The following is a 27,987-nucleotide window of genomic DNA, read 5'->3' on the forward strand; positions in this document are numbered from 1 at the left end:
ACCATAATTCAATGGAACAGTGCAACCAAGTGCACAGTTCAGCAGTGTTTACCCGATGAATGGGATTTTACCACAATGTGCTTTGAGACAGGATTCTAGGTCAAATTGGTAATACAGATTTCAACACTGTCACCTGGTCTACCTCTCAACTGAAACTGGACATATAATATAATAATAATAATAATAATAATAATAATAATAATAATAATAATAATACCTGGCAGACCTTTAGATACTAAACATTTTTTTAACTGGATAAGGATTTCAACACTGTCCTCTAGCTTGAAAAGTGTAGATTGAAGAAAAAGAAAGTTCAAAATAAATTAAAACCTGTTTACTTCCACTTGGCTGAAATGCTGAACTAAAGCCTTTTTGCAGTTAAAGTACTGTGTCATATTATAGAGTCTTAATTCAATAAAATGAACATCACTGAACTGTGAGTATGAACATGAAAAATATAAGTATTATAATACTGTATATAACTCTGGGTCAACTGACCATTAAAACACATGAGAGAAGTTTGGGAACGCTAAACGGCTATTCAGCCCATCAAGGCCTGTCCCTTGTTAGCACACAATCCTCCCCTAAGGGAGAAACTAATTCAAAAGCACTCTAGCCTCTTTTTAAATATTCCCAATGTTTTAGATCCTTGTATGCCACCTGGTCGGCTATTTCATGCTTTTATAGCTCTGTAAAAAATGCTCCCTCCCTTCTGTTTTTTTTACTCAGTTTCCCTTTATGCCCTGTTGTGCTAAATCTGAAGTAATGTCTTGGATTAACTTTATCTATTCCATTTATGATTGTACAGACTTCAATCAAGCCCCTTCTTTCCCATCCTTTTTCTAGGCTGAAGAGATTTAATTACTTTAACCTTTCCTCATACAGCAGCTCATGTCATTAAGTCTTAGGATCAGTCTAGTTGCCCTCCTCTGTACCTTCTCCAGTGCAATGATTTTTGTAAAGAGGTGACCAAACTTGCACACAGTATTCTAGGTGGGCTCTAACTAGGGCATTGTGTAATCTTAGCATAACCTCTCGACTTGCATTCCACACTTCTGCAATACTGCCTAACACAGTGTAAAGATGACCACTGACTGCCTCCTCTGTGCCTTCATACTTGTGTATCATTGCAGTAGTTTTCAAGTGGCAACAGGATTCAATATTTCCATTATGAAATGCAAAGATGCAGTTCCCACAGAACAAGGACTTGAAAATCTGTGCGAGAGGGAAAACTGGGGCAGCACTTAGGAGCCGGCTGTCGAAGAATTCTTTAACCCATATGCAAGCGTGCAGGGCAGAAGAGCATGAGAGAGGTTTGCCTGAAGCTGCCTATGTTCTATAATAAGAGACATCAATTACATTTCTCTGAAGGGCCTTGGTAATCACATTAAACATACTGGATTGCAAAGTTCCATGGGTTTGAAAATATGAGACCCCCACCAACTACTTAGATTTGTTAAGCTCCAGTCCTTTTGCTTTATTGCTATTGTAATGCCTGCTACTGTACCATTTATAGATTTCAACAACAGAATATTCATTGATTGTATTGAGATTGTATTGAACAGAACGAACTGGAAACAAAACAAAAGTCCCCCCTTCCTTAGTGCGCCACTCCTGTAAAACTGGAATCACTAACTTCCACAGCCCTGGGATTTAAACTTGGTGGCAAGACAAAATCAAAATCTCAAACAAATACATATTGGTCACTTCCATCATTGTCCCTTGCTTTAGACGTGTTTACTGAAATATACCATACTACTGCAGATGCATATTAAAAAAGTAAAGGTAAAGTCAAAGTGTGGTAAATCAGAGAGAAGCACTGGTAAAAACCATGGAAAATCATCACTCGTGCTTGGGAAAATCATGATTGAATTGCTTGTGTATTTTAACTTTTCCAGAACAATTTACCACTCAAACAATGGGGACCCTAATGTCTTGATCATGTTCATCAATCAGTCTGTCACGCTACATGTGCACAGGATAACTGCCTTGGTTTTGTAGCAATCTTCACACTTTCAACATGCACTTTTTGTATCCTTTTATGTACTGTGCAATTATTAGGTGAATATGGGGACCCTCTGTATGTGCATGCACTTAGAGTGATAAAACTGGAATTAACTAATTCTAATCTTTTGGACAAATGGGCTTAAGGCAAAAGTTGAGGAATGAAACCTCTCTTCATGTCAATGGGTTTGTGTGAAAGTGCCTTGTATTCCTGAACTCTGTCTACTGTGTGGAAAATCTTTAAAAACTGAAAAATATTATGATTCCCAGATTTTCTGAATAAAATCAAAGACTTGCATCTTTCCAGAAAAATTCTTTCTATTAGTAACTATAATACAAAAACAGGTTGTGTTATGGATATAACTGTGTTTGGCTTGTTGCCAGTGCCACATGAAAGAAGCAGATGCTTTGTTTTGAAGCTAGGTTTTAATGCATTATTTATTTCAGAAGTGATCCTCAGGTGAGTAAGGGGAATACTTTCAATGTTGAGTTTATCATTATTATCTATATCTGTTTTTATCTGGTTTTGTGCTTCTTTTGAGCTTGCCTGGATAATCCTAACTGCCTATACTGAACACCCTGCCTTTTCAATAATAAAAGTTTGGGCTGAAGTGAATAACATTAAGTGCACTACACACTTCTCTGATTGAAGGTGAAGGGATACGTGCTGTAGGGGTATAGGAGGTAGTGTTTGGGTTGAGCAGACCACTGCTAAACACACTAGGTTTATAGCCTTCATGCTGTAGGAACAGTGATTTTTTTCTCCAGAGCTGAGGCAACAAAGACACATTCCTCAAATATCAAAATGGCAGCCATATCAAAATAAACTTACTTTAATGGTGCTCATAACAAGAGGAGGGCCTGCTAATATGTTTTAACAGTAGTTCTGAAAATATGCAGTTAATTCACATACCTATTCTGCAAATGAGTGGAACAAGATGCATATCCTTACATCATGATTAAATAAATACTGTTGAAACTATTTGACTTAAATTTGAAGTGTAGCCACTTCGGCCTAGGGCTGTCTACCAATGAGGCCCTCATGCACAGATACAGTACATACAGCTGCATATAAATGACTCTTTATAATATGCACTGTATTACCTGGTAATGTTGAGTAAAACTACACTACAAAACCAGTTTCTGCAATAGCTTAAATCTATTACGGTTAATTCTGTCAAAAACTCTTGAGCTAAAACAACCTTTTCCTGACCGACCAATAGTAAGCTGCTCTACCTAGAATGGGCATTTCTGATGTCCAGTGGAACCATCCTCACTCAGAGAGCACAGTTCCCTGTCAGACCACAATCACCAGCGTAGTATCCCACCATATGTTCTCGGTTTAATTCACTGTTGGAGACAGCCCTGTGGCTGCACCCTTCTGCCACTGTAAGTTATGAGCTTCAGAAAGTTGGTTTATAATATATCTAAGGCTCATCTCTCATCAGTATCATCTTCATTACAGGAAGCAGCAGCAGAAGCTACCATCTCTTTACAGTTTGAGCGGCGCCTCTACGGCCTCTTGCCGAGGCGGCCTATTAGTCACACGTCCATCATATCACAGTAATTATCTACGGTACTCCTCACCCTTCATTCTCTGGCTCCATCTCCTGGTCACTATTCAGTGCTTGTCTATTGCCATTGGTCTTGCTATAAGGTGTCCTGCTCACTTCCATTAACGCCCCTCATTGAGTGAGGGTTTAGGAATTACGTGCTCATAGAAGGTGATGGACAAACGCCTCTCAGGCCGAGGTTGCTAAGCATTGGTTTGCGATTTGAATATTGTTCATGGGAGCTACTTATACTTGTGAACCAATCCCCACAGGTAAAATGGTATTGCAAGATGTATGCCATTCATTATGATAAATTCCTTTTATTAGAACAGAAGACATCTAAAAGAGCTGTAGAGTAATCCAGAAAAACATATTTTAAAATACAGTACATCAGGTAAAACAATAGGTAAAGTAAAGGCAAATGTCTAATAACATCTTACAGTAGAACTGTCAAAGCACTGTCAGACAAAAACAAACCCAACATGTTACACTACAGAGAAGCATTAAGACTGGACTTAAACCCTAAATATGAATGAACAGGTGGTGCAACAAGGAAACTATTGCTATTTATCTTGTGACATGACTAGAAACATTACAGACCTGTATTCATTCAAAACTAAAATTAAGCTTTATGTTTTTTGAGGATTTACTACAGCTTTTTAGGATTATAATTTGCTCAAAATAGAAAGAAGGTTAGAAAGGTTGAGGGAAATCTATGCCTTTCTTTTGGACTTCTGAAATACCATCACACTTACCACCATTCAGTGCATCAAACCAATGTCTATCACATACATAACCTGGAGGAAGCAAGCACCCTTAGCAGGGATTGAACCCGGGACCTTCTACGCCAGAATAAATGACAATTTCACTACAGAGATAAAGGGCCAATTTCTTTAACGCTGTCTTATCTGCCTACTTCTGTCTTCTAGAAAGAGCCTATTTCAAACATACTAAAACCTCACTGTGCCTTTTGCACCTGCTTTTGTTTTAGTATTTTTTTGCATGTTTAAACAACAGTTCTGTTACTGACTGAAAAAATTTTTTTTGTTATTTCGTAAAGCTTATCTAATTTTTAGAGAAAAAAACTGGGAAAAAAATTAAGCTTTTCAGACTTTTTTTTTTCATTCTCTTTAGCGCTAGGAAATCTTCATACCCAAGGACATGCATGAAATATCACAAGCTTGAATAGCCTGGAAACAAGTTTGCAGTCACAGGTTTTAAAGTATTAAAATAATCCCAGCACACACTTTGGTGCAATTACATACCACAACAGAGCAACCTGGGGGAATCAGGGGGAAATCTGTCAGACTTGCACGTTTATTTTTCCATGTGTTATCTACAGATAAGCCATGTTGTAATTTTAGATTCCCACTGACATAGCTGTGCATGAATTCAGATCTGATTTTGCATTACATGGTGCAAAAAGGTGATATATTTTGGCTAATGTAACCCATTAGAAAAGAAGACGCATTGCCAGCGTGTGAAATCTGAAGCCTGTGATTAAGAAAGTGGAGAGCAAGGGGTCATCCTGATGGAAGGACAGCATACACACCCACCCCAAGGCACTGAAGCTGTGATAATGGGGAAGCCAACACCCTGTGTGCTGAGTGCTGCACAATCCAGACTCTTTGTAGTATCATGCATTACAGCTGTTTTGTTAGTCTATTATATTACCATTACTGTCTCCTAATGCTAATCGAAACATGATTAGTGTTTTTTTTTAATTTGATATTATCTTCATTCTCAGCCTCACAGCAGCAATAACAAACACCTTTGAAACATATCTGTGTTTTTTGTGTTCTGCAAAACTAACAATCCACTCTATGGAATCTATTTTCATGTTAGTGGGGTATATGCCCATTATTATACAAAACAATACAATTGCAATACTTGTATATCTCTGCACAAGTTATAAACACCATCCTTTAGCAAGCACTGGGACACAGGTGCTCCAGTTCTGTTCCGATATGTGGAACAGAAATATCTTCCATCTACTTATAAAAATATGCAGTAAATGTAGGGCACTCTTTTGTTTAAATGGTTTGTCCCTCACAGTTTATTTTTGTTATGAAAATGGTCATGGCTTTTAAAGTTAAACACACTTTTCATAAAATACAGGAATGCATCCTTTCCTAAAAAAAAAAAAAAAAAAAAGTTAACCAGACTCAAATATTATAATTAATTAGAACAAGGGCTTGTTACCAAGAGGATCCTGGTTCAATCCCAGCCACTGACTCACTATGTGTGACCCTGAGCAAGTCACAAAACCGAGGTCCTATTGGAAGTGACTCTGCAGCAGCAGTTGCTGATGCACAGTTCACCCCTAGTCCATAAGCTGCTTTGGATAAAAGTGTCTGCTAAATGACCAGTTCATAATAATAATAATAATAATAATAATAATAATAATAATAATAATTAGTTTGCAGGCAAGTGCATTGCAGTCCAATCATTTATGTATTCATGAATATCACATTGACTTCTTTGTTTGCAGCAAGATTCCTTCTCTTAGGACTTAATGTAAGTTCAATGAAGTAACCTGACGTGAGATTACTTTATATAAAGTATACCGAGAACTAACAAAAAATAAATACATGTGCAGGCTTGTTGGGCTGAGGGGAGGCGCTTTGTTGCCCATTCTATAGTATCCAAACTGCTTGCAACAATAAATAATGATTCCCCTCGTCAAGTGCCTTCATGCGCAAATGATTGTTTTTTCTCAACAAATAGGTTGCAGCAATGCTAAGCTGATAGAAAGGTGGTGCTGTATACTGAGTGCACTGCATGCTGTACCAGTCTCACTAGTAACTGAGGGGGGAGGGATAAACACAAACATATGAATAGGACCATCACAAACACACGTGATTCTTTTGATTTGTCCTTTTAAATGGCTAAACTCCTGCCTTGTCTAGAACTCAACCAAACCCAATAAACACACAGCTCTGAAGAACCAACATGGTGTGCTTTCCTGAACTGCTATTGCTGGAGGGGTTACAGACCCACCTTCAGCAATGAACATGCTGTTCAAATCAAACAGCAATGTGCTTCCTAAAATAGAGATACAATTAAGCCCAATTATACTCACTTTACCTTGTCATCATAACCCCAGGTCATGAAGTTTGGTTAATTTAGTGTAATTTTGAACTTCTAATATAACCATGTTTCTGTCAGCACTTTTAACTGGGTTGGAAGCTCAAACTTTAATTGAGGTATTCACTTCCTGCGGCCTGCACTAAAACAACTTTATAAAACGCTGTGTGTATATACTTCTTGAGACCTACTTAGATATCAAATATACACTGTGTCAGATATCCATGACCTACATCTGCTGGGTGCAGAGCATCCTCTTAAATGCTCAAGCATACTGTGGTTTCACCTTTTTACATTTTCCCAGTTTTTCTCAACCAGATCTAGAGGTTTCAAAAAAAAGAAAATGATTTGATGTCAACCTTGTGAACTTTTTTCATAAGAGAACTGTAAGTTTATAGCACATCATTAACAACAGCGTCATATACCACAGGAAACTGGAAAATAATGTATTCTTTTCAATATTAAGGAACGTGTAAACTCTATTCTAATTTGAAAGTGTCCAAAAAGCTATTTTGACCCCTGCTGCTTCTGTCATTTGACATTTGAACCTGCTGTTAGTGTAACATTACAAAAGCTCCCCAGAGAAGTCTGGTAAAGTTAAAGATGTGCACATTAAACCCTATTAACAAGACTGGAGTGTGGAAGAAACACAGACTTGGATTAATTCACATAATCTGATGGAAAATAGAAATTACAAAATAGGCGTGAATTCCAAAATGTAAACCGTTCAGAGCCGTAGTAACAGTTTGATAAACGAAATGTACTAAAGAAATACTTTTGTTTTTCTCTCCCCTTCAGGTACCTGCTTTACAGCCAAACAGTCCTCATCAATTAGCTGCTGGCCTGCCCTTTCATTGAGACTAAATTACTAATATCTACGTTGGCTCCAAAGAAACACTTTTCACAATCACTCAACAATCCGCTAAGTGAAAACACATGTAGAGGTTTAGGAAGAGCCTGCAAAGGGTCCTCGTTGAATGGAAAACAGGTGCTCCAGTTTTGTGCCATGTAATACCCCATTTAGCCCCGGCACCAAAGGTTACCAAGGTAATAGCTGCCTTGTGGCGCACAAGGAAAGCTCAAGCACTGGCCAAGGTTAAACATCTGGGACATATTTCACATACTTGCAACATATGCTTCAGGTTCAATTAAAATGAGGCCTTGGCATATTTATTAATCTTTTTACTTTCATCCTATAAAAGGCCTCCTCTGACCTGACCTCAGTATTTTACAATTTGAGCAAACAGAAAAGGTAATGAGAACGAGAGGTCACTACCTGCTAGCGAATGAAAAAGAAACATTTGTTCAGCCTTAAAACTCCCATTTGTTGTACACTTAACCAGGACTAAAGCAATAGCAACGGGCTAAGAGGGAAGGTGCAGTTTGGTAGAAGAGAAGTAGAGAAAGAAGAAGAAAATACAGCCTTTCAAGTTACCAAAAGCTCAAATGAAATGCTAACAGTTGAGCGGCGCGCTAGATCAAAATGAATAAAGTGAGAGATGGTAAATTGTAGCCTTTGTGGTTTCCTGCTATTTGTAGCGCTGGAGTCCACTGTGTGATAATAATGGGTTCCTCTTATGTGGAATAATAATCACATTCTGAATCTAACTGCAGGAGGCTTACTTAGAATCCAGCGCCCTCATTTGAATTTGAAAGTTATAACAGCTTTATATGATAATTTACATCTTGCATCCTTCTCTTTTGAAGCAAACTTTTTATTGCCCATTTTCTATGGCTGTATTTATCTATCGGCAATAGGACTGCACATGATGTAGAATATGTATGTCTATATACAGTCGGTATGTACTGTATTATACAGGACACCACCAAAAGATAAATAGACTCTTTATTCAGCAGATGTAAAACCTATGGGACCGGATGAAAAAGGTGATGTTAGTTATAAAGAGTGCCCATCAAGTGCAGAGTCACTGCAGCTGCCTTCAGAAAAGCTATCAAGTTGGAAGGCAGGCTGAATTATTTCAGTTCCTGGTGGATAGAAGAACAGAAAAGAAAGTGGATTTATAATCCTCTATCCTGTCTCCCAGTGCACACCAGACATTGTTGGGATGATAAACAGCTCAGTTCAATTATTTTTTCTTCTAAGGAGGTGGTGGCTTAAAGATTTCTTTTTTTCTGTCTGTAAAACAGTGTCATGACTAAAAATGCCAGTCCCAAGGTACCAGAATGTTAGAGAAGATAATTACCTTGTCATCTTTGTCATAGTCCTCATCCTCGTCCTCTAGCATGTCCTCCACTGTCTGCTGCTGGAAGCAAAAGGAAAAAAAAAATGAATAAAAGAGACCTATTGTCAGGATTCAAATAAGAACTTTTTGTTCTGCCAGGGATGGCGGGGGAACATTCTTCTAATATCCCATACACACCCCCACTCCTCTCCCTCACACCCTCACACCCACCCAGGATGAAAACTTCATTTGGCTTTCAGACAGATAGGGGAGGTGACGTGGGCTGGCAACTGTGTGGTTCAGTGGTCCAAATCTGATGGAACAGTAGTAATTCCAACACACTCAAAATCAACCGGCAGCCATTGAAAGAAGAAACACACAGATGTGACCTCATGGAATGTAGCTCAACACAAACGCACACACGCACTTTCACAAACTAAATAATAATATAATTATACTTTGTTTTAATGCCATAGTTATTTTGTAAGCATTCTGTGAAATAACAGATTCTACCTCCCAGAAACTATAAAAACTACACATTTGAAGAAATGATTAAGGTTTTTTCATATTATTTCATATTCTATCCTAACAGAATGACACAGCTGAAAAGTATATCAGTGAGGCTCTAGTCTCTACTAAATTCTACCAGGTATTAATAATATCTGACCACATTTTTTTGACCATTCCCCCAAACATTTACTAAGTGTTTTTTTTGCTTACTATACATTTCTGTGCAGAAGAATTCCATATGATTTTCATTTGCATGCAGCAATCACACTAGTATCACAACAATGAAACACAAATGTGTAGCTTTTTACAGCCTATGCAGACCACTACTATCTTCCATTAATACGTTGAAAGTACGTTGAAACTAAAGTGATCAGGTTTGTTGTAACAAGTGTTTAAAACTCACATGGTTTCTTTTTGTCCAAACCTGATACAGAATGACTGTGGTGGGTCTGTTGTGTTGTTCTTCACAGATAAATACATTTCTGCATGACAGACCATTGTAAACCTCTCAATGAAGGTGTTACAACACAACCCATGCCCCATACAACTAGCCCCAGCCTCCTCTATTGAATCCCCCCCCAAAAAAACAATAATTTACAAAATTATAAAAATGGTTTGTTTAATATAATGCATCACCATGCGTGTTAAAGTGTGCATTTTACAGACATTGTTATCTTATGATTTAATGCACTGTCAATTTCAATGGTTCACCCTTCTAAAGCATAGAGCATTTCTTTTGTAGCAATCAGCATGCACAGTAGGAAGCTATACCATTCTGCTGACTGCATAAGCCTCTAATGCACTCTGAATGTTCGAATCACACATTGGATCAATGTAACTGTTCTGCGGTGGAGTTTTGAACAAGTGTGAAAGTGGTCATTTCACAGCAGCTGACCCAAATAAAATATCACACGCAAAAACTCCACCATGTGCTTGCATAACCTCCCCCATCTATAAAACAGGAGCCCCGTCAACTGAAAGAGCTGCTAGGAGACAGCAATTTATATTTCAAGAGCTTTCCCCTCAGTAAAATACTATACAAATAAACACAAGAGAAATTGTGTACAAAGCAATGCCATTTTTTGTTTATCTAAAAGCTATCTGTTTCCAATTTAGAACCATTATTCAGAAGAGATAAAGAGTTAAAGAGACTTCAATAAACCGGACTGGTATTGTGGTAATAATGCATGACTTAATCAATAACACTTATGGATCCAGTGGGTTCGTTTAAGGCTTGTTTCTTGAATGCAGCAGTAAAGCCCAGATAATTATCCAAAATTATCCACAGTTCAAGTCTCACAGTGGGCTCCTGTCTACAAAAAGGACTTCATCTGAAGTGCCTGAGAAAGTAGTCAATAATGTCAAGTATGTATTGCAGTTTTCACTTTGCTGTGCTTTCAGTATGGCTGATGCATGCCTACTACAACAAAACAAAAAAGAAGTAAATGCAAGAAAAAGAGAGCTGTCCCTCCCATGACATTCAGTGAGCACTGCCCGAGGGGTAGGTTGAAAACAAAACAAAAACGACCTTGTTGTTGTACACAGAAACAAGTGCCTGCCACAAATAAAAACATGTTGCCTTGAAGCATTACAGCTTAACCAACATAAATCAGTTCAAGACTTGGATCGCTGTCTGCTTAAATACAGCCCTTTCCTTCGTTTCATTTGGAATCTGGGACCGCGTTTTAACAAAAAATGACTTTCTGACATTTTTGGGTCAAGTTTATATATATATAGATATATATATATTATATATATAATATATATATAATATATATATACATACACACACATACTCATTTTTAAATTAATGTGATTGTTTGTATATTTATATGTAATTTTTCTTTTTTTTAACAGATAAAAGAATCACCCCTATCAATAACAGAACATTAGACAATAGCATAGCAGTCACGACATCATAATCTATCACTCCTTTCAAAATTCTAAAACAAACTCAGTAAATTCAAACTGAATGGCTTTTTCAGTGCCTTCAATGCTGTCGATATAAATAATTGTCATTGATTTTAATACTTTATTTCAGTATTTCTACGCATCATGATCTAAACCTATTTCTTTTACAAATATATACAAATCTGCTAGTTGCAGTTTTAATTTGGATTTGAATTAACTTTGTACAAAAGCTGTAGCCTAAATCTGGTCCTGTGTGTATGTATGTGAAGTAATCCTTTTTTTTTTTTTTTTGTAACCTGGGCCTGTTATGTTCTATGTCTAGGGTGTTCTTGTACCCAATTTTAAATCTGGATGCAATCTGGGATAACCTTTAACCACCCCCTCACTGAAATAAACAATCAATCAATAAATAAACTGTGTTGTAACCCTCAGGCATAATCACCAGCACAGTGCCCCATTGCCCAGCACACTAACAGTAACATTCAGTATTGCACACACATCAGATTCTTCTGGCAAATATTTACCAGTGTTCAGAAAAGATGCAGCTGAACGCATATATAATGTTATATGGGTGGTTTAACAAACAAGATAACACTTCATTCATTTTGCAATAACCCATACAAAGATAACGTCAGCTAAAGTTGCAGTGCTACAGCCCTTATAAGGCCCCTCTTTCTTACAGAAAAGGAAACGACACATTGATTTTATGTTCAAACGTCATGTTCACGCATTTGCAGAATTCTAAAGCATTTTAAGAGTCACTATGTTGTAGTTACAGTGTTTGTTAAAAGCATTTGCCATTATTTATGATTGGGAAAGTGACTTCAAATGCATGTTGTTCAAGTATGTTTTTGGCTGCATTTATAATTATTATTATTATTATTATTATTATTATTATTATTATTATTATTATTATTATTATTAGAGCCCCTGTATAACAAAACAATTAATGGATGGTCCCAAGGCACTGAGCCTGCAGGTAATTGGAAAGTTATATTTTCTTTATACTGCAGTAGACCTAACCTGCTAAAACAAGACCTAGGGGAAGTCTTTTTAATGAAGCTCGCTGGTCATTACAGAGTGTGCAGAGTGGTGCTCTAGCATTCTTTGAAAAACACAGGTCACAGGTCTTGAACAGTGGACTAACAGGCTGCACAAATAATAGCCGTCTCTCTGTGGCATTTTTATTCTGTGACAGGGAGTGACTGGAGTAAACCAGGGAGCTGTACAGTCACACAGTGAGTAAAGTCGCACACACAGGAATCTTCAGAACCAAGTGTAAACCAATGAGACAAGGGGACTGGAAAACATACTGTGCCTTCCAGAGCCACACAGCGAGAAACAAAAGAGGTAAACTAACAGCAAACACACTCCGAACATCATTAGCAAAATGTGCACAAAGTTCACAGGCAGGAGAAAAAACAATTACGATACCACTGCTTAAAATCAAGAGTGTGATTCAAACTGTGCTAAGGCACAGGGGAAATCAGCATGATCTAATGTACCCAGATAAAAGTGACATGACCTTTTTGTATTGTCACCTGTCACAGGCTGGGATGTCACAAACTGAAGCGCATCTTCCAAACGTTACTCCGCTGTCTTGGAAAATCTAGCGAGTCAGGAGACGTTAAAGAGAAGCGTTACTAAACAAAGTCCTGCCATGCCAGGCACGACAGCACATTATTCCAGATTAAAGGCCTTACGAAGTGTAAGAGGTACGCTGAAGACACTGTCTCCTGTTTGTTTTTTCATTCGACTATGCCTCTATCTAGAAACAAATTAGTTATTTATTTATTTAGTTATTTTCCCTGCAAGGAAGAAATATATAAATGAAATGAGGCCTGGAACCAGGGCCCACGGTTACAAAGCTGAGTGACCAGGCCTGCTTTTCTTTATTGAACTCTCTGTGGACTCCAGATCTATAAGATCAGTCACTCCACCTGCACAGTATATCAGACATGATTAATGTAGGTTCTAATGGAGTTGCTATTTATAAATCAAACATTTACAAGTTACAGTTTTTTAAGTTGAAAGGAATATAAAATGTGTGTGTTTTTTTCCATGCTTTATAAATGTTTTATTTTACCAAATATAGGGACCTTAATGTTACAAAACTAGTAACAATTTCAATTTAAGAACCCAAAGATAGTATCTAAATAATATGACAAAATTAAATTATATTTTCCAATCACAACAAATGATCAAATTGCTCTTTTCCTTCAGTTTTATAGCTTTAGGCATTCAGCTGTTCACTTTATAACATTGTAGCAGACACCAGCAGTAGACATTTCTCACTAAGGCTTTTCATAGTTTATTCTGCAAAGCTATCATTTCTCCACGACATATTCCCAGTTTTACCCAAATGTAGTATTTAAAATAAAGTCACATGCTTAACTGATTTGCTGGTTTCACAAAAACAGGGTCTCCAAGAATGGAAGGACAGTTAGCCCCTAGCTTATTAGTCTTCTTTAAATTATCTTCAGTACATTGTCACTGCCATTCTTTACTATGTCATGTGATGGTTAAACACACCACACACACACACACACAAACACGTACACGTACACTAATATTCACTTTTAAATTGTGTATGTTCTTATTATCCAAGATGGTAATATGCTCAATAGGAGAATATTTAAGGGTAGAACGTATTATGTTGGATGCTCTTTACAAAGTCATTTCTAAAGTTCACTCAAACAGTGACACTCCTATTCATGGTTAGAACCAGAGCCTGCTTATACCGTGAAATGACTTTATCAGTTAAGCTTAGTCGTCACTGGTGGAAATGCAAAATCAACAGTATATGTGATCTTTGGTTTGTACTGCATGAGCAGATGAATGTAAAGTTGGGGCAGAGCATTTGAAAGAAGTGTTCAAAGTCCAGTTAGAAGAGTGGAAAATACTAAACAGAAATACTGTCTTACAAAGTATTTACATCACCCCTTATAGGACAGCAGCAGACAAAGCATTGAAATGTCAATGGACCTGAACACCGCAAGTGAAACTGACTGTATGTCGTCTATAGTGCAGCCCCAGTACCACAACATGCCTGTGAAATAAAGCAGCTCAGTGATCATTCCTTTCTATTGTATGCAGATAGACTCATTTCATTAAAAAACTATGATGTTTCTTTGTGGTTTAGGAGGGGTGCTTTGGCACAGGCGATTTTGAGACTATCAAACAACCACTTTCCGGGTAATGACCTTTTTATGCAACAGAACGGTTTAATTGTTGTTTTAATAATTAACAGCAGCGTTTTCAAGGCAGGCGGATCAGCAGAGTCCCTGCCAGCTCCTTATTACTCGACAAAGCCTCAGTGTGGAATGTAAGGAAATGTAATTCTCATGGAGCAATGTAAACCACTTCCCACCATATGTGCCTTTACAAAGGAAATGTTTACAAAAATAAACAGAGAAAAGGGTTTTGAATGAAAGAGTTTTCATCATGTCATTTATGTTTCTCCGCTGTCCTAATGTGTGCAGATGCTAATATTTGGATCTCTTACAACCCAAATGAACATTTCCACCCCCCCCGGGGGGATTCCGAAGGAATGCGGTTTGGAGTTGTGCTCTCTGTAAACGGTCTGGAGCTTATTTGGTTCGTTCTCGCTGCGCGTCCGGTAACCGCAGCATGTGTTTGTGTGTCAGTGGATTTGCAGCGCCTGCATATTAATGGAATCTGAAATTACTGCCTGTCTGCTCTGAGTTGCCCCTGTGAAGTCCAACCAAGTTATTTCAGGTCAGGTGAAAACACCTCAGGGTGGCATGATGGCTGAGAGAGAGAGATAAAACCCCATCCATTACGGCTTTCTGAGTCACCCACTGTCACCCACTGTGCTGCCACAGACCCTTTAAAAACACCCCCCCCCCCCCCTTCATTCATTCACTAGAAGAAAACTCCCCTTTCTGAAGAGTTCTAAAAACAAGTTGCCTCATCAATTCATCCGGTTTAATCACAAGCAGATTTTTGTATTGGTTTATTGTAACAGTAAAGCGATGTCTCGCTGCTTCACAAGGTGAGGACCTTGGGCAGCCTGAACTGTTGTGGTTACAATTGTCAGAATCCAGAGCAGTGAAACGACAGCAGATTTAATGGCACCTTTTCCAATGCTGTGTACCGCGTGGGAGCGCTACAGTATATTAAACAGTCCTGATGTTAAAATCTAGTCCTTTTCATAACCTAGTTTGCACGGGGTGCTTTGTTGGTGCTATGCACAAAATGGTGCTATAATATAACATTTTATACAGACACGTATTGAGCAAAAAGTTTCTTTATACAGTATGTAAAATGCAACACCATGGTTTTAAGATTCTGAAGAATATCTCCTAAGCTGTGTCACAAAACAAAAATAGACTTGAGTGTCTCAATTATGAGACAGTATTGTTTTAGCAAACAATGTCTCCATCTACAGGATTATGCACATACTGCAGTCTAACACACAGCTGGACCAGTGCTGTTTACCGTTTAAGTCATGAGGTTGTTTCGGGGTAAAAGCAATAGAAGTGCTTTAGATGAATCTTCTAATTAAGGTGCAGGCACTTCTGATTAATATTAATCTTAAAGTTTCTCCAAAAACCTTGTGAGAATATAACTTGTTCGGAGATTACCTTATTAGCATAGTTTGGTTTTCAAGTACTGCACTATGTGTATATATACAGTAAATGCAGTTATTAGCAACCCTGATAAAGACAACTTTCGGTTATTAACAACATTTTCCCAGGAACCAACCCGTCCCATAGACTTTAAGATTAATGGAATTCTGATATTAGCCACTGCACGCTGCTTATTGACAACTTTATTACTAGTTGCCAGTGCTACAGAGCGCACTTGCATGATTTATGCTCATACTTCATGCAGCTTTTATAACACACTGACTACATAACTGCATATTTCTGGTGGATTGATGCAGAATCGTGGCTTTGAAACTGGCTACTAAGCTGCACGCAAAATTGAGATGGATTTACATTGGGAGATGGTACATTGTAAAAAGCAGACAACGTTGGACAATTACTTGTTTTAAAAGTGTGTTCTTTAGCATTGACTGTAAGTACAACACATATTTTTTATGTTTCCTTTACTCATTGTAAGGACAGTTGTAGTATATCATTGTGTAGCACTATTTAATCCTACTCTCTTTTTTTGGTTTTACACACGTGTGAAGTAAACGGGTCTATGTTTGAGTATTTCGTATTTCTCATGTTCAATTTTTAACACTTACATTTAAAACACATGTACTTCAGCACCATATTTGTACAACAACAATATATATCGTACTTTCATATAAATACACTTTTCGCTTATTGGCAACTTTCAGTTAGGCATGTACTAATTTATATATATATATATATATATATATATATATATATATATATATATATATATATATATATATATATATATATATATATATATCTCTGTATTCTGGTGAAGTTAACACCTGTTGTTCTGTATGTGTGGTATATTAAGTGGAAAACAAATGATTGCCAAACATCCAGTATGTACATGTTTTGAACCCCATTTTAAAATACGAGTACTCATGACGAACTGATATTAGGGTTAGGGTTAGGGTTAGGGTTTCGGTTATGGAATGCATCATGAGTTTACGACATGAGAATTCAATAGGATTTAACAGGGAATCATATGCTAGTTCAAACCTAACTAAATATACAATACTGCCAATTATTATTAAGTATGTCACAATAAATCATGTAATATTTACTGTAACTTTTTCCTACAGTGTTTCACTGAGGCTAATATCAACGCCAAGACTACCCATATACTCAGCAGAACTCTGAAGTGTTGGTTTACTCCAGTCATTTGTTGGTAGCTTTCCTAAATTAGTGCTAAACACATTTTTGATTATCATTGTGGCACCCTTACAGTTATGTATACCACATTTCATGTTAAAGAGTCCTCACATCACATTTATTACCAAATTGTATGGATTCATCAGGATAATTCACTATTTAAATTCATGCAGCCGTGATGATCTTTTTTTTCCCCAGTTTAATCTGGTACAAATCTTCACCACTTCACTACCTCTGTGTGTTCATAAGAAATCAGCATTATTCTTACAGATTTGTCTACTTAATTAGGACCAAATACCCATGCATTGCCTTTCCCCTTACGGAAAAGAATTAGCAAATCAATGCATTCTTCATGCTATGCTATTGCTAGGAGTGAAGATTTTATTTCATGGCAGAGACAAAAGAACTGCATTATGATCGCAAATGGTAAAGTCTGCATTTTCATTTCAAATGAAGATACAACAGCAGGTACGGGTATTAGTTGATATGTGGTGTGTAGGGTGTCTCCAATTATTACAACAGATGTCGTCTCTTGCAGAAAGGCCCCCGAAAGCAAAACTGAGTGGTTCTGATTGCTCAAACTGTCCAAAATGAGTTCTGTTATTACAGTGCAAGAGACGCTGTACTCTCAGTGTATTAACTTAAATCCTCAAAACGAACACTGTATTCAGGAACTACTAATAAACGTGGTATTTACTTTTTTATTTAGAATTCTGTCATACAGGATGTTCTATGCACACAATGCACCTATACATCTGCCCTTAATGTGATTGGTTGATTTCTCATACATGATTTGTAATTAGAAACATAATGCTTTGAGAATATGGACTTTAAACTGAGAAAGTACTGGATACCCACTGTGGTCCTACATCTTGTTGACAGTGTTTTAGTTGGTTTTCCTGTTTTTTCTCTTCAAAAAGGCGTTTTATTTTTGTCATTCAGAGACGGCTCAAAACCTCGGCTCCTTCCCTGCTACATGGCCCTCTGGTTGTTTCTCTAGCAGTGGAAATGAAGACAGAGATGTTACACAACTTCCTTTTCTTCTTATCCTTTTTTGACAATGTGCCTGAGTGGCAAGAATTTTAAGCTTGAGAACAAGTTGACGCTGAAGTTCTGCTGATAATCTGAATGTAGCTGAAAGCAGTGTGGTGTAGCGCTGCATTAGAGATAATAATGTAACAAAGAGCTCTATGAGGTGCAGAGAGGAGGTGGGAAATCCAATACTGTAGCTGTGTTCATTGAATCTAATGTCTTCCAATCTTCCATTAGTAATTCATATTTTAACCCCAAATGCCCACAACTTCCTTTGGCGATCCGGTGACAACCCATTAGAGGATTCTTGTTAGATAATATTCATGTTCTCCTCTCTCCCTCTCTTTTATTTGATCCATAAGGTAAACAGACTTAAACTAACAACATCTAAAGAGCATTCCATCTAATACAGAGTCCTCAAACTTTTCTTTGAAGTGTGCTCTACCCACAGTGGCTCTAAGATTGCATTTATTGATTGTTTCTCTGGTATTTTCTCCTGTTGTATTTGTTCCATTCACTAAAGTGTTGCGGGGGGGGCAGGTTAATGGTTACACACTGGTGTACCAGATGTACTATACTCTGAAAGCTAAGGCCAGAGGGGTGCGTTAAACATCGGGATGTGATGGATGAAACAGAAAACAATGCAAAGGGAATCTAAACAAAGAACATGTTAGTTAAGATGACTGTGATAGTCAACCCTTAACAAGTTTAAGTGTTGTTTGCAACAAGCTGAGTCATCATGGTGCAAGCCCCATGCTGGGATAATTACAACATATTAAGATCATGCATTAAGCTAGTTAAGATGAATTATAAGGCTAGTCCTCACTATGGAATATTGAATAGAATAAATGTGTAATATTTGTTTACAGAAACCAGCATTCACACACGCTAACTCAGTATCCTTCTATATTTTTTATTTTTTTGCTCTTCGCAAAAACTTTCCATGAGGTCACAAAGAGAAAAGAAATTCGGTGTGTGTGTGTGTCTATATATATATATATATATATATATATATATACACACACACACACACACACACACACACACACACACACACACACACACACACACACACACACACACACACACTGTATAGAGATTCAGAGCTACAGTAAGAACAAAATACATTTTAGGAACAAGAGCAGGCCAATCTGCCTATCGGTGCTTGCCCAGTTCCGAGTAGCTGGTTAAGTCAGGTTTTAAAAGACATCAATGGTTCCATACCCATTCCATACCCTCTAATATGTGCCTGTGTAATGATGGAAATGTAATTAGTTACTTACCATATCACCTTGTCTGGTATCCTTCCCCGATATTATGAGAATGTAGTTCCACGCCAGGGGTAGTAGAAGCACCAGGGGAATCATGTACATCTCAAAATTCCAAACCACCAGGAGGAAGAGCTGGTCAAGAGAAATTAAAGAGAAGTAAACTTGTGAGAGAGGTTGAGTGTGTTCACATAGGAATGACTGGAAATCATGGAAATGGGTTATTAAAAACAGAGTAGCCAATAAAACCGGGATACCTGAGGCTCGTTAGTGTGTTGTGTTCATACTGAATCTCTAAACTGGTTGTCTGTCAGTAGGGGCTAATAAGCGAGAAGCAGACATGCAGAGTTAAGATTTGAAACCTGTTCACAGAATTAATGCTCCAAACATTGCAAATCAATTATTAAAGGGGAAAAAAAGACAGAATATGCCCCATGCAGTTTTTTCCTTTCATTTTTTTTTTTTTTTTTTAACGATGCCTGGGGTTATCGTTGGGTTATGGCACAAGGTCTGTACCAGCAGCTGCTGCAGCTTCAGTTTTAGGGAATTAATTACAATCGCAAGTCAGAATAAACGGGTCAACTTTACCATGTCTGAAAGCCTGCTATGCTCCACCATGACCTGATGGGAATATTGTGAGGATTAAGTCTTAAAGTCTCTGAGGGCCGCAGGTACTTTTCAATACACAGAAATACAAAGGCAAAACTTGAGGTTAGGTTTCTTTTGTTTCCCTGCAAGAAATCTGGCTATCGTAGGAAAACCAAAGACTGGACCAGTGGTGTGCAATAAAACACAACACTGAAGCTCACGGCAATCTAGATACATAGGCACATTCTCAGAGATCTAATCATGCTAATGATACACACGCTTCTGTTTTAAAGATTCATATCGACTTGCTGTGCAGTCTCCTACTGGAATGGATTTCCAGACTGCCCCTAATGTTTACTTGTGTCTTTGGTGTGTCTAAAGTATAACACTAACATGTGTTTATAATCAGCTCCATAACGTTTACGTTTAATGCGTAAACCTTTGGATTATTATTATTATTTTGATGTTTTCAGTACTTAAAAAGGCTATACAAGTCTACAAATTGGAGGAGACTAAATGTATTATGTACTATACAGTATTTAAATATGTATCATGCACATTAACATATGTGATGTTTTATTTTTTTTAAACATTACCCTAGAATGACCCGGGTATCCGGGTATTTTTTACGGAAGGTACCCGGTTCCAGATTCTCCAATATAGATTTTGAATCTATATAGAGAATGATTGGACGAATGAGTGAAAAGCACGTTATTGACCTTGTTGAGTAAACGTTGCCAATGCTACTGCACTGCTGTTGTATTATTTTCTGGTTTCTGGTTGTGTTTTGCCTTTACTATTATGATAAAGGTGAATGCTCACATGGTGTTCGTGGACAGTCTGAGTACATTACACCTTGGAATTAGTAAATGGCTCCCTGAGAAGCTTCGGATCTAGTTTTGCAAGGCGTGACGCCTGCCTAGAACTGGCTGTTCAGCACTCCACAATAGGGTCAACAGCACTGTATACACTTCAGTGCAACCTGATAGCATGTGTAAACTCTACACAGGGGGTCTGCAGACGGCTTTGTCCTGTTCATCGAGGCTACAAAATACAGCACTAAAAAGGTTACAACAAACAATGCTGTATTACTGTGTGCATTTGTATTATCATGTGAATTCCAATGACAGCTATTTCACAAAAAAAAATGGGTCAGGAGACCAGTATACAGTGTGTGTGTGTGTTTGAGCGTTTATATATATATATATATATATATATATATATATATATATATATATATATATATATATATATATATATATATATATATACACACACACACTTTATTTTGATCTTGTCAAGTAACAGGTGGTAAAATAATATGCAAGCAAGTAAACTTACAGTATATATAAATGGAATAAATGCTTAACTTCAATATTATCTTGTACTCCTAAAGGGTATATGCAGCTTCAAATGCTACCTTTCCAGTCCCTTGGACTATGTTTGCAATCACAGCTATGGAGGAAACATAATGAGTTTGAGCCAAGTTCCCTTTGCGAAAAAAAAGTGCTAATGATAAATTGTTGTAAAAAACTGTATGGTTTGTTATGGTGTTTTGCTCAAACGTTGTATTTTTTTTTTAGTACACAATTTGTACCACATTATCATTATCAAAACAGAATAGACCTGTTAATGTAACACACTTTGAAAAAACAACTCAGGACATTCATTTAGTTCTGACTTGTGTCGAAGCTGTTTTTTTATCTTTCTCTAACTTACAGCTGGCAATTTTTTTGCACTGGAGCAAACAAATTGTTCAACATGATTTTTCTGAAGGAGTAACACTTGTACTGTACAATGACTGATTAACTATCTGTGGCATGGCTTTTGTCCACTTTGGCAATCGTGACGCTGCCCATATTTTATAAATAGATTTGTTTTTTTAAATAAACCCGCCCCTTCCGCAGATAAACCTTGAAAGTGAAAAATCGCTGGATATCAGTAACTGTTTGAATTGAATTGCCTTCTCGTATTTGCTGCATTGATACAGATGCAATGTCACCACTCTCTTGAGTGGCTCTCCTCTGAGACACACATCACAGTGCTGTCAGGAGCCGTCCTGAACACTCCCCGAGGATGCTGGCACTTGCATATTACTAAGGTGACTTCAAAGTTGATAATAATAAGCTGATAAACACGGATAATCAGGCCTTTTAATAACTTAACATACTGTATGTAGGACAAAATCCTTCTGTCTTTCGCAGACTCATTTGAAATATTCCTCATTATTTCATTGTGTTGAAGGGGGGGGGGGGTCTGGTTGAAAAATAACCCCTATGCCTTTTCCCCCCCTCTCTTTTTTAATCCCACAGAATCCTGTTAAACAACAGCGTGGTGTAAACACTGAGGATAAGGTACGATCAAGCGAGTGGTGTGATAGGTTAACAGAGGCCCATTGTCTGACATCTCTATAGAAATAACTTACTGGGCTCAAACTTAAAGTCCATAGGAGATAGTTAAATAACCCACAAAGGAAAACCAGGTGTCTTAAATAAATGTAAAAAACTTAGTAAACATAAAAAAATGGTAAAGACAAATGTTTAGACTAATGTCTGCAACAATGTTATCTTATTTAAATAATATTGTGATGTCTGTAGTCATTTTAAAAAATGCTGAACAAGTATCTATGTGTAAAATGGGAGAGCTTATTAATAATTATTGCAACTGCTGCTCAAACTCCAGTGTCTTCTTTTAATATTGCTGTTTTTGAAGGATGCTTAAAAATTCTGCCGCATATACACACCTTTTTGTTGGGTTCTATGTAACATCAGTACTGAAATATTGTACAACAGGGCCTTGCTATAAAGCAGAAGTTTTATTAATGTTGTCAATATCCTATACTACGGTTGTAGTAGGTTTTGAAATGGGTATTATATGTAAAATGTACTGACGATTTACATATGTAAAAATAATGATGTTTCACAGAAAACCTGACAACCATGTTGCTAGTGTAATGAACTTTCCCGATAGCAGGCGAAGTGCAGCAATGTGAAGACACTGTCTGCTCTGTCAATGGAGCCTGGCTTTTTTGGCTCAGCGTCTGGCGCGATGGTCTCTGAACCAGGAAAGCAGGGTCGATAAACCAGCCTTCAATTGTGTGTTCAGGGCTCTGAATCACCTTCCAAACAGTGGCATCAATATCAACACTAGACACCACCGTGTACAGTAAGTGGAGTAATTGATATGAAAGAAGTCAGTTATGCTTGTTAAATCATATAAAGGGATAGCAAATGAGGCAGGAGATGTAATACAATTCCCATTAGTTTGTCTATCATGGATTAAGACTTGTGTTATTAAAGCTGTGCTGCTTTATTAGACCATTGTACGGAATGACTGCTACTATATGTGATTCTTTTATCAGTGTGAGCAGCATTAAAGATGCAGAAAAGAGCCATCCTTATCTGACAGGAGGCCAAGTGTGGCCAAAAAATATGTTGTGCAATGGTCTGTATTTGCTTACAAATCACATTTCTGGCATGAACTACGAAATTTGAAGCAAAGACGGTACCTATTTAAAAATGCTGCTATTGCATGCTGTAGCTTGCACTTGGAACTTATTACCCATTAAACCAAACCCCGTTTTTTGTGTGTTTTCTTTGTATGTGAAAAAGGATACTTTGAAGTGAAGGTACACATGCTAAAAACATTTGTTTTAATGTAATTTCCAAAGCTGTTGTTGCAGTAAATGTTTCATGATATAGCTTTACAGCTTTCTTCTTGGGTAAAGTTTTCTTCACACTATATCAGAACATCTTTTCAGTCCAGTTAGTTTACATTCCTTACATAGAGACTCCAGCTTGTTAACACGTCTCTCTTTGAGCCCAATAGCCACGCTCCTGCTCCTTGCAACAGTATGGCGTTCCACACAAGAGGTCACATACTGCAGGTCCTACTTCTAAAATAAAACTTCTTTAAAAAGTATGACTCCAGATAACAGCTGCATAAATATTATTTGACATACAGGAATTAAACACATACGTTATTAAAACAGACATCACTTTATGAACACTTTCAAGGCTTAAGGCCCAGCAGGAAGGTCAGGTTTTTCCTTGAGAACATACTTTTTGATCAGCCTTGGGTTTCCAAGGTGGAAAGAAACTAATGCGAGCAGATTAAGCAATGTTGAGCAACGTCCTTGCCCTTTCTCTGTGTCCCTGTCTAATAAATCTTATTCAGTGTGCTTGTAGGCAAACAAAAACAGCTTCATAAAAAAAAAATAATAATAATAATAATTTTAAAAAAGACAGGTGTGTCCTGGCAGGGTTCCCATTGTTTTTATAGCCATTTTTTCATCCTTCAATAGTTGCAATCTAAGCCCCACTCTGTTTGCAATCAGTCTTTACTGTGCCATTCTAGCTTATAGTGAAACAGGTGTGGCTTTGTGCTCTCAGTACATGACACTTTGCAGAACCCGGATCACCTTTCACTAGCTTGCTGTTTGGGCAACATTACACTTCAGCCTTCTAAAGCTATTTATACCACTGCCCTTCCCCAGCAAACTCTCCAACCTTGGTTCAGCATTGCTTCATGGTGGCTGAATTCAAATGACTTTAAGCAATGCTACTCGCCCTCTGAAAAGCTCTAATTCAAGTGACTTGAAGCAATGCTAGCCTCCCCTCTGAAAAGCTCTAATTCAAGTGACTTGAAGCAATGCTACTCGCCCTTTGAAAAGCTCTAACTCAAGTGACTTGAAGCAATGCTAGCCGCCCCTCTGAAAAGCTTTAAGGTGTAAGTTGTCATGGTTTCAGTTTGTATTTTGTTGTTTTGAATGGAGGACTAAGGTTTTTCCTCAGAATTTATGATTGAGGGTTTATGGTCTGAGATGAACTGGAATCCACTCCCCTATAAGGTGGTACTATTTACTTCAGATTTGTATGTAGTGACACATTTTTTAGATTTTTTAATTATGCCTATAAAACACTACTTAACAAAAAATAATAATGTTATGTAATTGCAATCATTTTAAAATGTACAAATATAAAATCTAATCCTACAAGTAACTTTTGATTAAGAAATGTCTGATATGTTCATATATTTTTGCATGAATAAAAGCACTATGAATACACTCGTACACAAATGTACTCTGCCACATTTTCACAAATAAGAGTTCTTATAAATAATAAATATAACAAGTAAGGAACAGCCCTCTCACATTTTTAGAATTTATTCCTCAGTTTCTTTGTCTTTTTTTTCTTTTAGAATTGATTTTTTTGTTTGTTTTGTTTTGTTTTTTTGCAAACTTTGCAGGAGAGCCAAGACTAAGTAAACAAATGAGTCAAATTAGGACAGAAACTCAGCATTTGAGACTAATTCCATGTATTAGGCATATATATGAGATACACTGGGTTGACTGAAATATTTAACAGTGAGGCATGACTGTGTTCTGTGTGTAGTTATAACATCAGGGGTAGTTGTCACCTACAAAACAAAATAAACAGAAGATAGATGCAGTCCTGGTAAAATGCAAGATACATTAAGCCCTACCTCAATGCTGTCTTTACAGATATTCACAAAGGATCCTAGCATTTTAATGACAGCTTTTCCAAGCTTTAAGACGACTGCATTACTAATTGAAATTAAGCATTGTCAATGTTGTATGACTGTGCTCTAGATTTCAACTTAGTATAGCAAAATGTAGGCTACAGTAATTAAGTTGCAAATTACTTTTATAAATATTATAAATATATATATATATATATATATATATATATATATATATATATATATATATATATAATATATATAGATATATATATATATAGCATATATATATACATTTATATAAAAAAAGTTATTATCTATCTCAATCGCTAGGTGTAAATCATCATTCACTCCTCCATTTTCTTGTGAAAGACTTACCCTCGACAACGGACTTTTTTGTCTTTATTTTATTTTTCATCTCTATGAAATTTAATAGAAGTAGAGATATCAAATCCTAGGATCATATAGTATATAGGGTATATATATATATATATATATATATATATATATATATCTATATATATATAATATATACATATTAGTATTCACAACAAAGACATCCATAATACATTATCTATGAGCTAGACAGTGTATTTGCATATCGCTCTGAGCACAATATTTATTTTTAATAGGCATGTCCAGTGCAGAACTCCTGCCAGGAATGGCAGTGCACAATGCTATGCTGCAAGAGCCTGGGCTGAGATTTTCAATATTGCCACTTTTTGTGCTTTCTGTAATAGCCTTAAATAAATGATAATGATTTACAAAACGCACAGATAGATAAATTAGCAACCGTCTCCTATCTGTCTATACTGCACTACTTCCCGTATCACACAGATATGTAATGCACATTGCACTTTATAACATTATATTTGTGCACCCAAAAACAATATTCTACTGTAAACACATACAGTACATAAGGAATGTAGAAGAGTTTATATTATAACAATTCAGAAAGGGTAAATCCAGACTAGTTTATTAAATGTGACAATTTTACCACATAAAGTAAATCAATGCAATTACATGCAGACAAATATCCAAATTACAAGACAATAGAATAATGGGCTGGAGTTATCTCACACGCTCTGCAGCGCTTATTATTTTGTTCAGTATTTATTTTTTTTTATTTTTTTTTACGTGAGCAGTACAGTTTTCTGTGATTAGCACAGTTTGTTTGTGATATAAAAAACAACTCATTCCATTTCTAAAACTAGTAAGAAACAACCACTTTCAAGACTCTAAATCACATATCTAATGATTAACTTTATTGGATTCATTTTCCCTCGCCAAATGACAAGATAAAAGACTTTTTATAACAGCAGAATAGTATTATTATTTTATTTATTTATTTTTACCCACAAACTCCTCAAAAGCACCTAAATTTTACAAAGGTCAGTCTTTAGCCACCAACCCCGAGAAATCCAGAACAAAACAATAAGTTCTTCAAATTTCAAAAGTCTATCTAACATAGCCTCCTCATTTCATTCTCCAGCAAGTCAGACCGTACTTGTTAATAATGCTGTGTGACTGCTTTTATGCTTGTACATTTTAAACTGTCAGCAGATTAATTCCTTTAGATTTGGTTATTTTACATAGAGCTCGAGGCTACGGCAGATTGACAGCGAATGAAACGAGAGACCGTGGCCCACCAGCAGTGAACTCTGCTCCCATTCACAGGCACCAAAGCCTGAAATAAGTTTGTAAGGCACTGCAGCTCTAACAGCTCTGGCTATTCTCTGGGTCCAAGGGACCATATCATATACATCACAGCAAAATAAAGTGACTTCATAATAAACCCAGAGGAGAAAGCAAGAGCAGGACGAGGGAGGGCAGGAGAAAGATATGAAGATATGGCCCTGAAAGAAAGAAAGAAAAGCCTTCTTAAACATGCATGGTAATTGTTAAGGCTCAGCCATGTTGTTACAATACTGAACTGAACAATAGTGGGCTTGAGTGACTCAATAACTCAGGAATATCAACAGTCACACTGTCCGGACTGGTTTTATTACTCCCAGTTACTGAATGTGTTCATCCATTGAAAATCATGGCAAATGTCCCTGGTATCAGTTAAAAATTTGATGTATTAATTGTATTACTATTTTGTATTATTATTATTGACTTTTATAACAATTAAATTATCTTTAAACTTAAGCTGAGCATTTACAATTTTTTGAAAACTGTACCATGAAATCCTTAAACTGCATCTCTTTCCAGACCATCTGCTTCTTTATAACTCCTACATCTTTAAACAGGAATCACTTGTAACAATCAAATAGCAAATGCGAATAAAATGCATTTTTATATAACAAAAACATGCTCAATGAATACAATTACCTTTAGGCAATACAGTTGTTTAACTAGATTTTTTTATTTATTTATTTTTTCTAATAATGAGACTATTATATTCCAAAATCATACAGTATGGCAATTTTTTTATTTATTTTAAAGAAAGGAATTTTTAAATAAGGAAACTACCAAATACATGCATGTATATCCCCTTCGGGCTCTGAGTCCACAGATGTGGACATAACATTGTTAAAATGTGTTAAAAATATCAAATTAC

At 36.7% G+C, this 27,987-nt stretch overlaps 1 protein-coding gene across 13 annotated transcripts in view; it reads right to left on the minus strand.

Moving 5' to 3' along the window:
• Positions 1 to 27,987, minus strand: part of LOC121313120 (multiple C2 and transmembrane domain-containing protein 1-like) — a 151,023-nt gene that overhangs the window by 14,268 nt on the left and 108,768 nt on the right. For 8 of the 13 annotated variants that reach the window (XM_041245336.1, XM_041245327.1, XM_041245308.1 and 5 more), the window contains 2 exons: positions 19,371 to 19,490; positions 8,849 to 8,908 (listed from right to left, as the gene is read on the minus strand). In XM_041245336.1, the coding sequence (XP_041101270.1) occupies positions 8,849 to 8,908; positions 19,371 to 19,490 (180 nt within the window). Of the gene's footprint in view, positions 1 to 8,583; positions 8,631 to 8,848; positions 8,909 to 19,370; positions 19,491 to 26,373; positions 27,281 to 27,987 lie in introns of those variants that run through there. The other 5 variants (XM_041245318.1, XM_041245355.1, XM_041245389.1 and 2 more) reach the window with 4 other exon arrangements.

This window comes from Polyodon spathula, chromosome 1 (genome assembly GCF_017654505.1).
Source record: "Polyodon spathula isolate WHYD16114869_AA chromosome 1, ASM1765450v1, whole genome shotgun sequence".
Lineage (NCBI taxonomy): Eukaryota > Metazoa > Chordata > Actinopteri > Acipenseriformes > Polyodontidae > Polyodon > Polyodon spathula.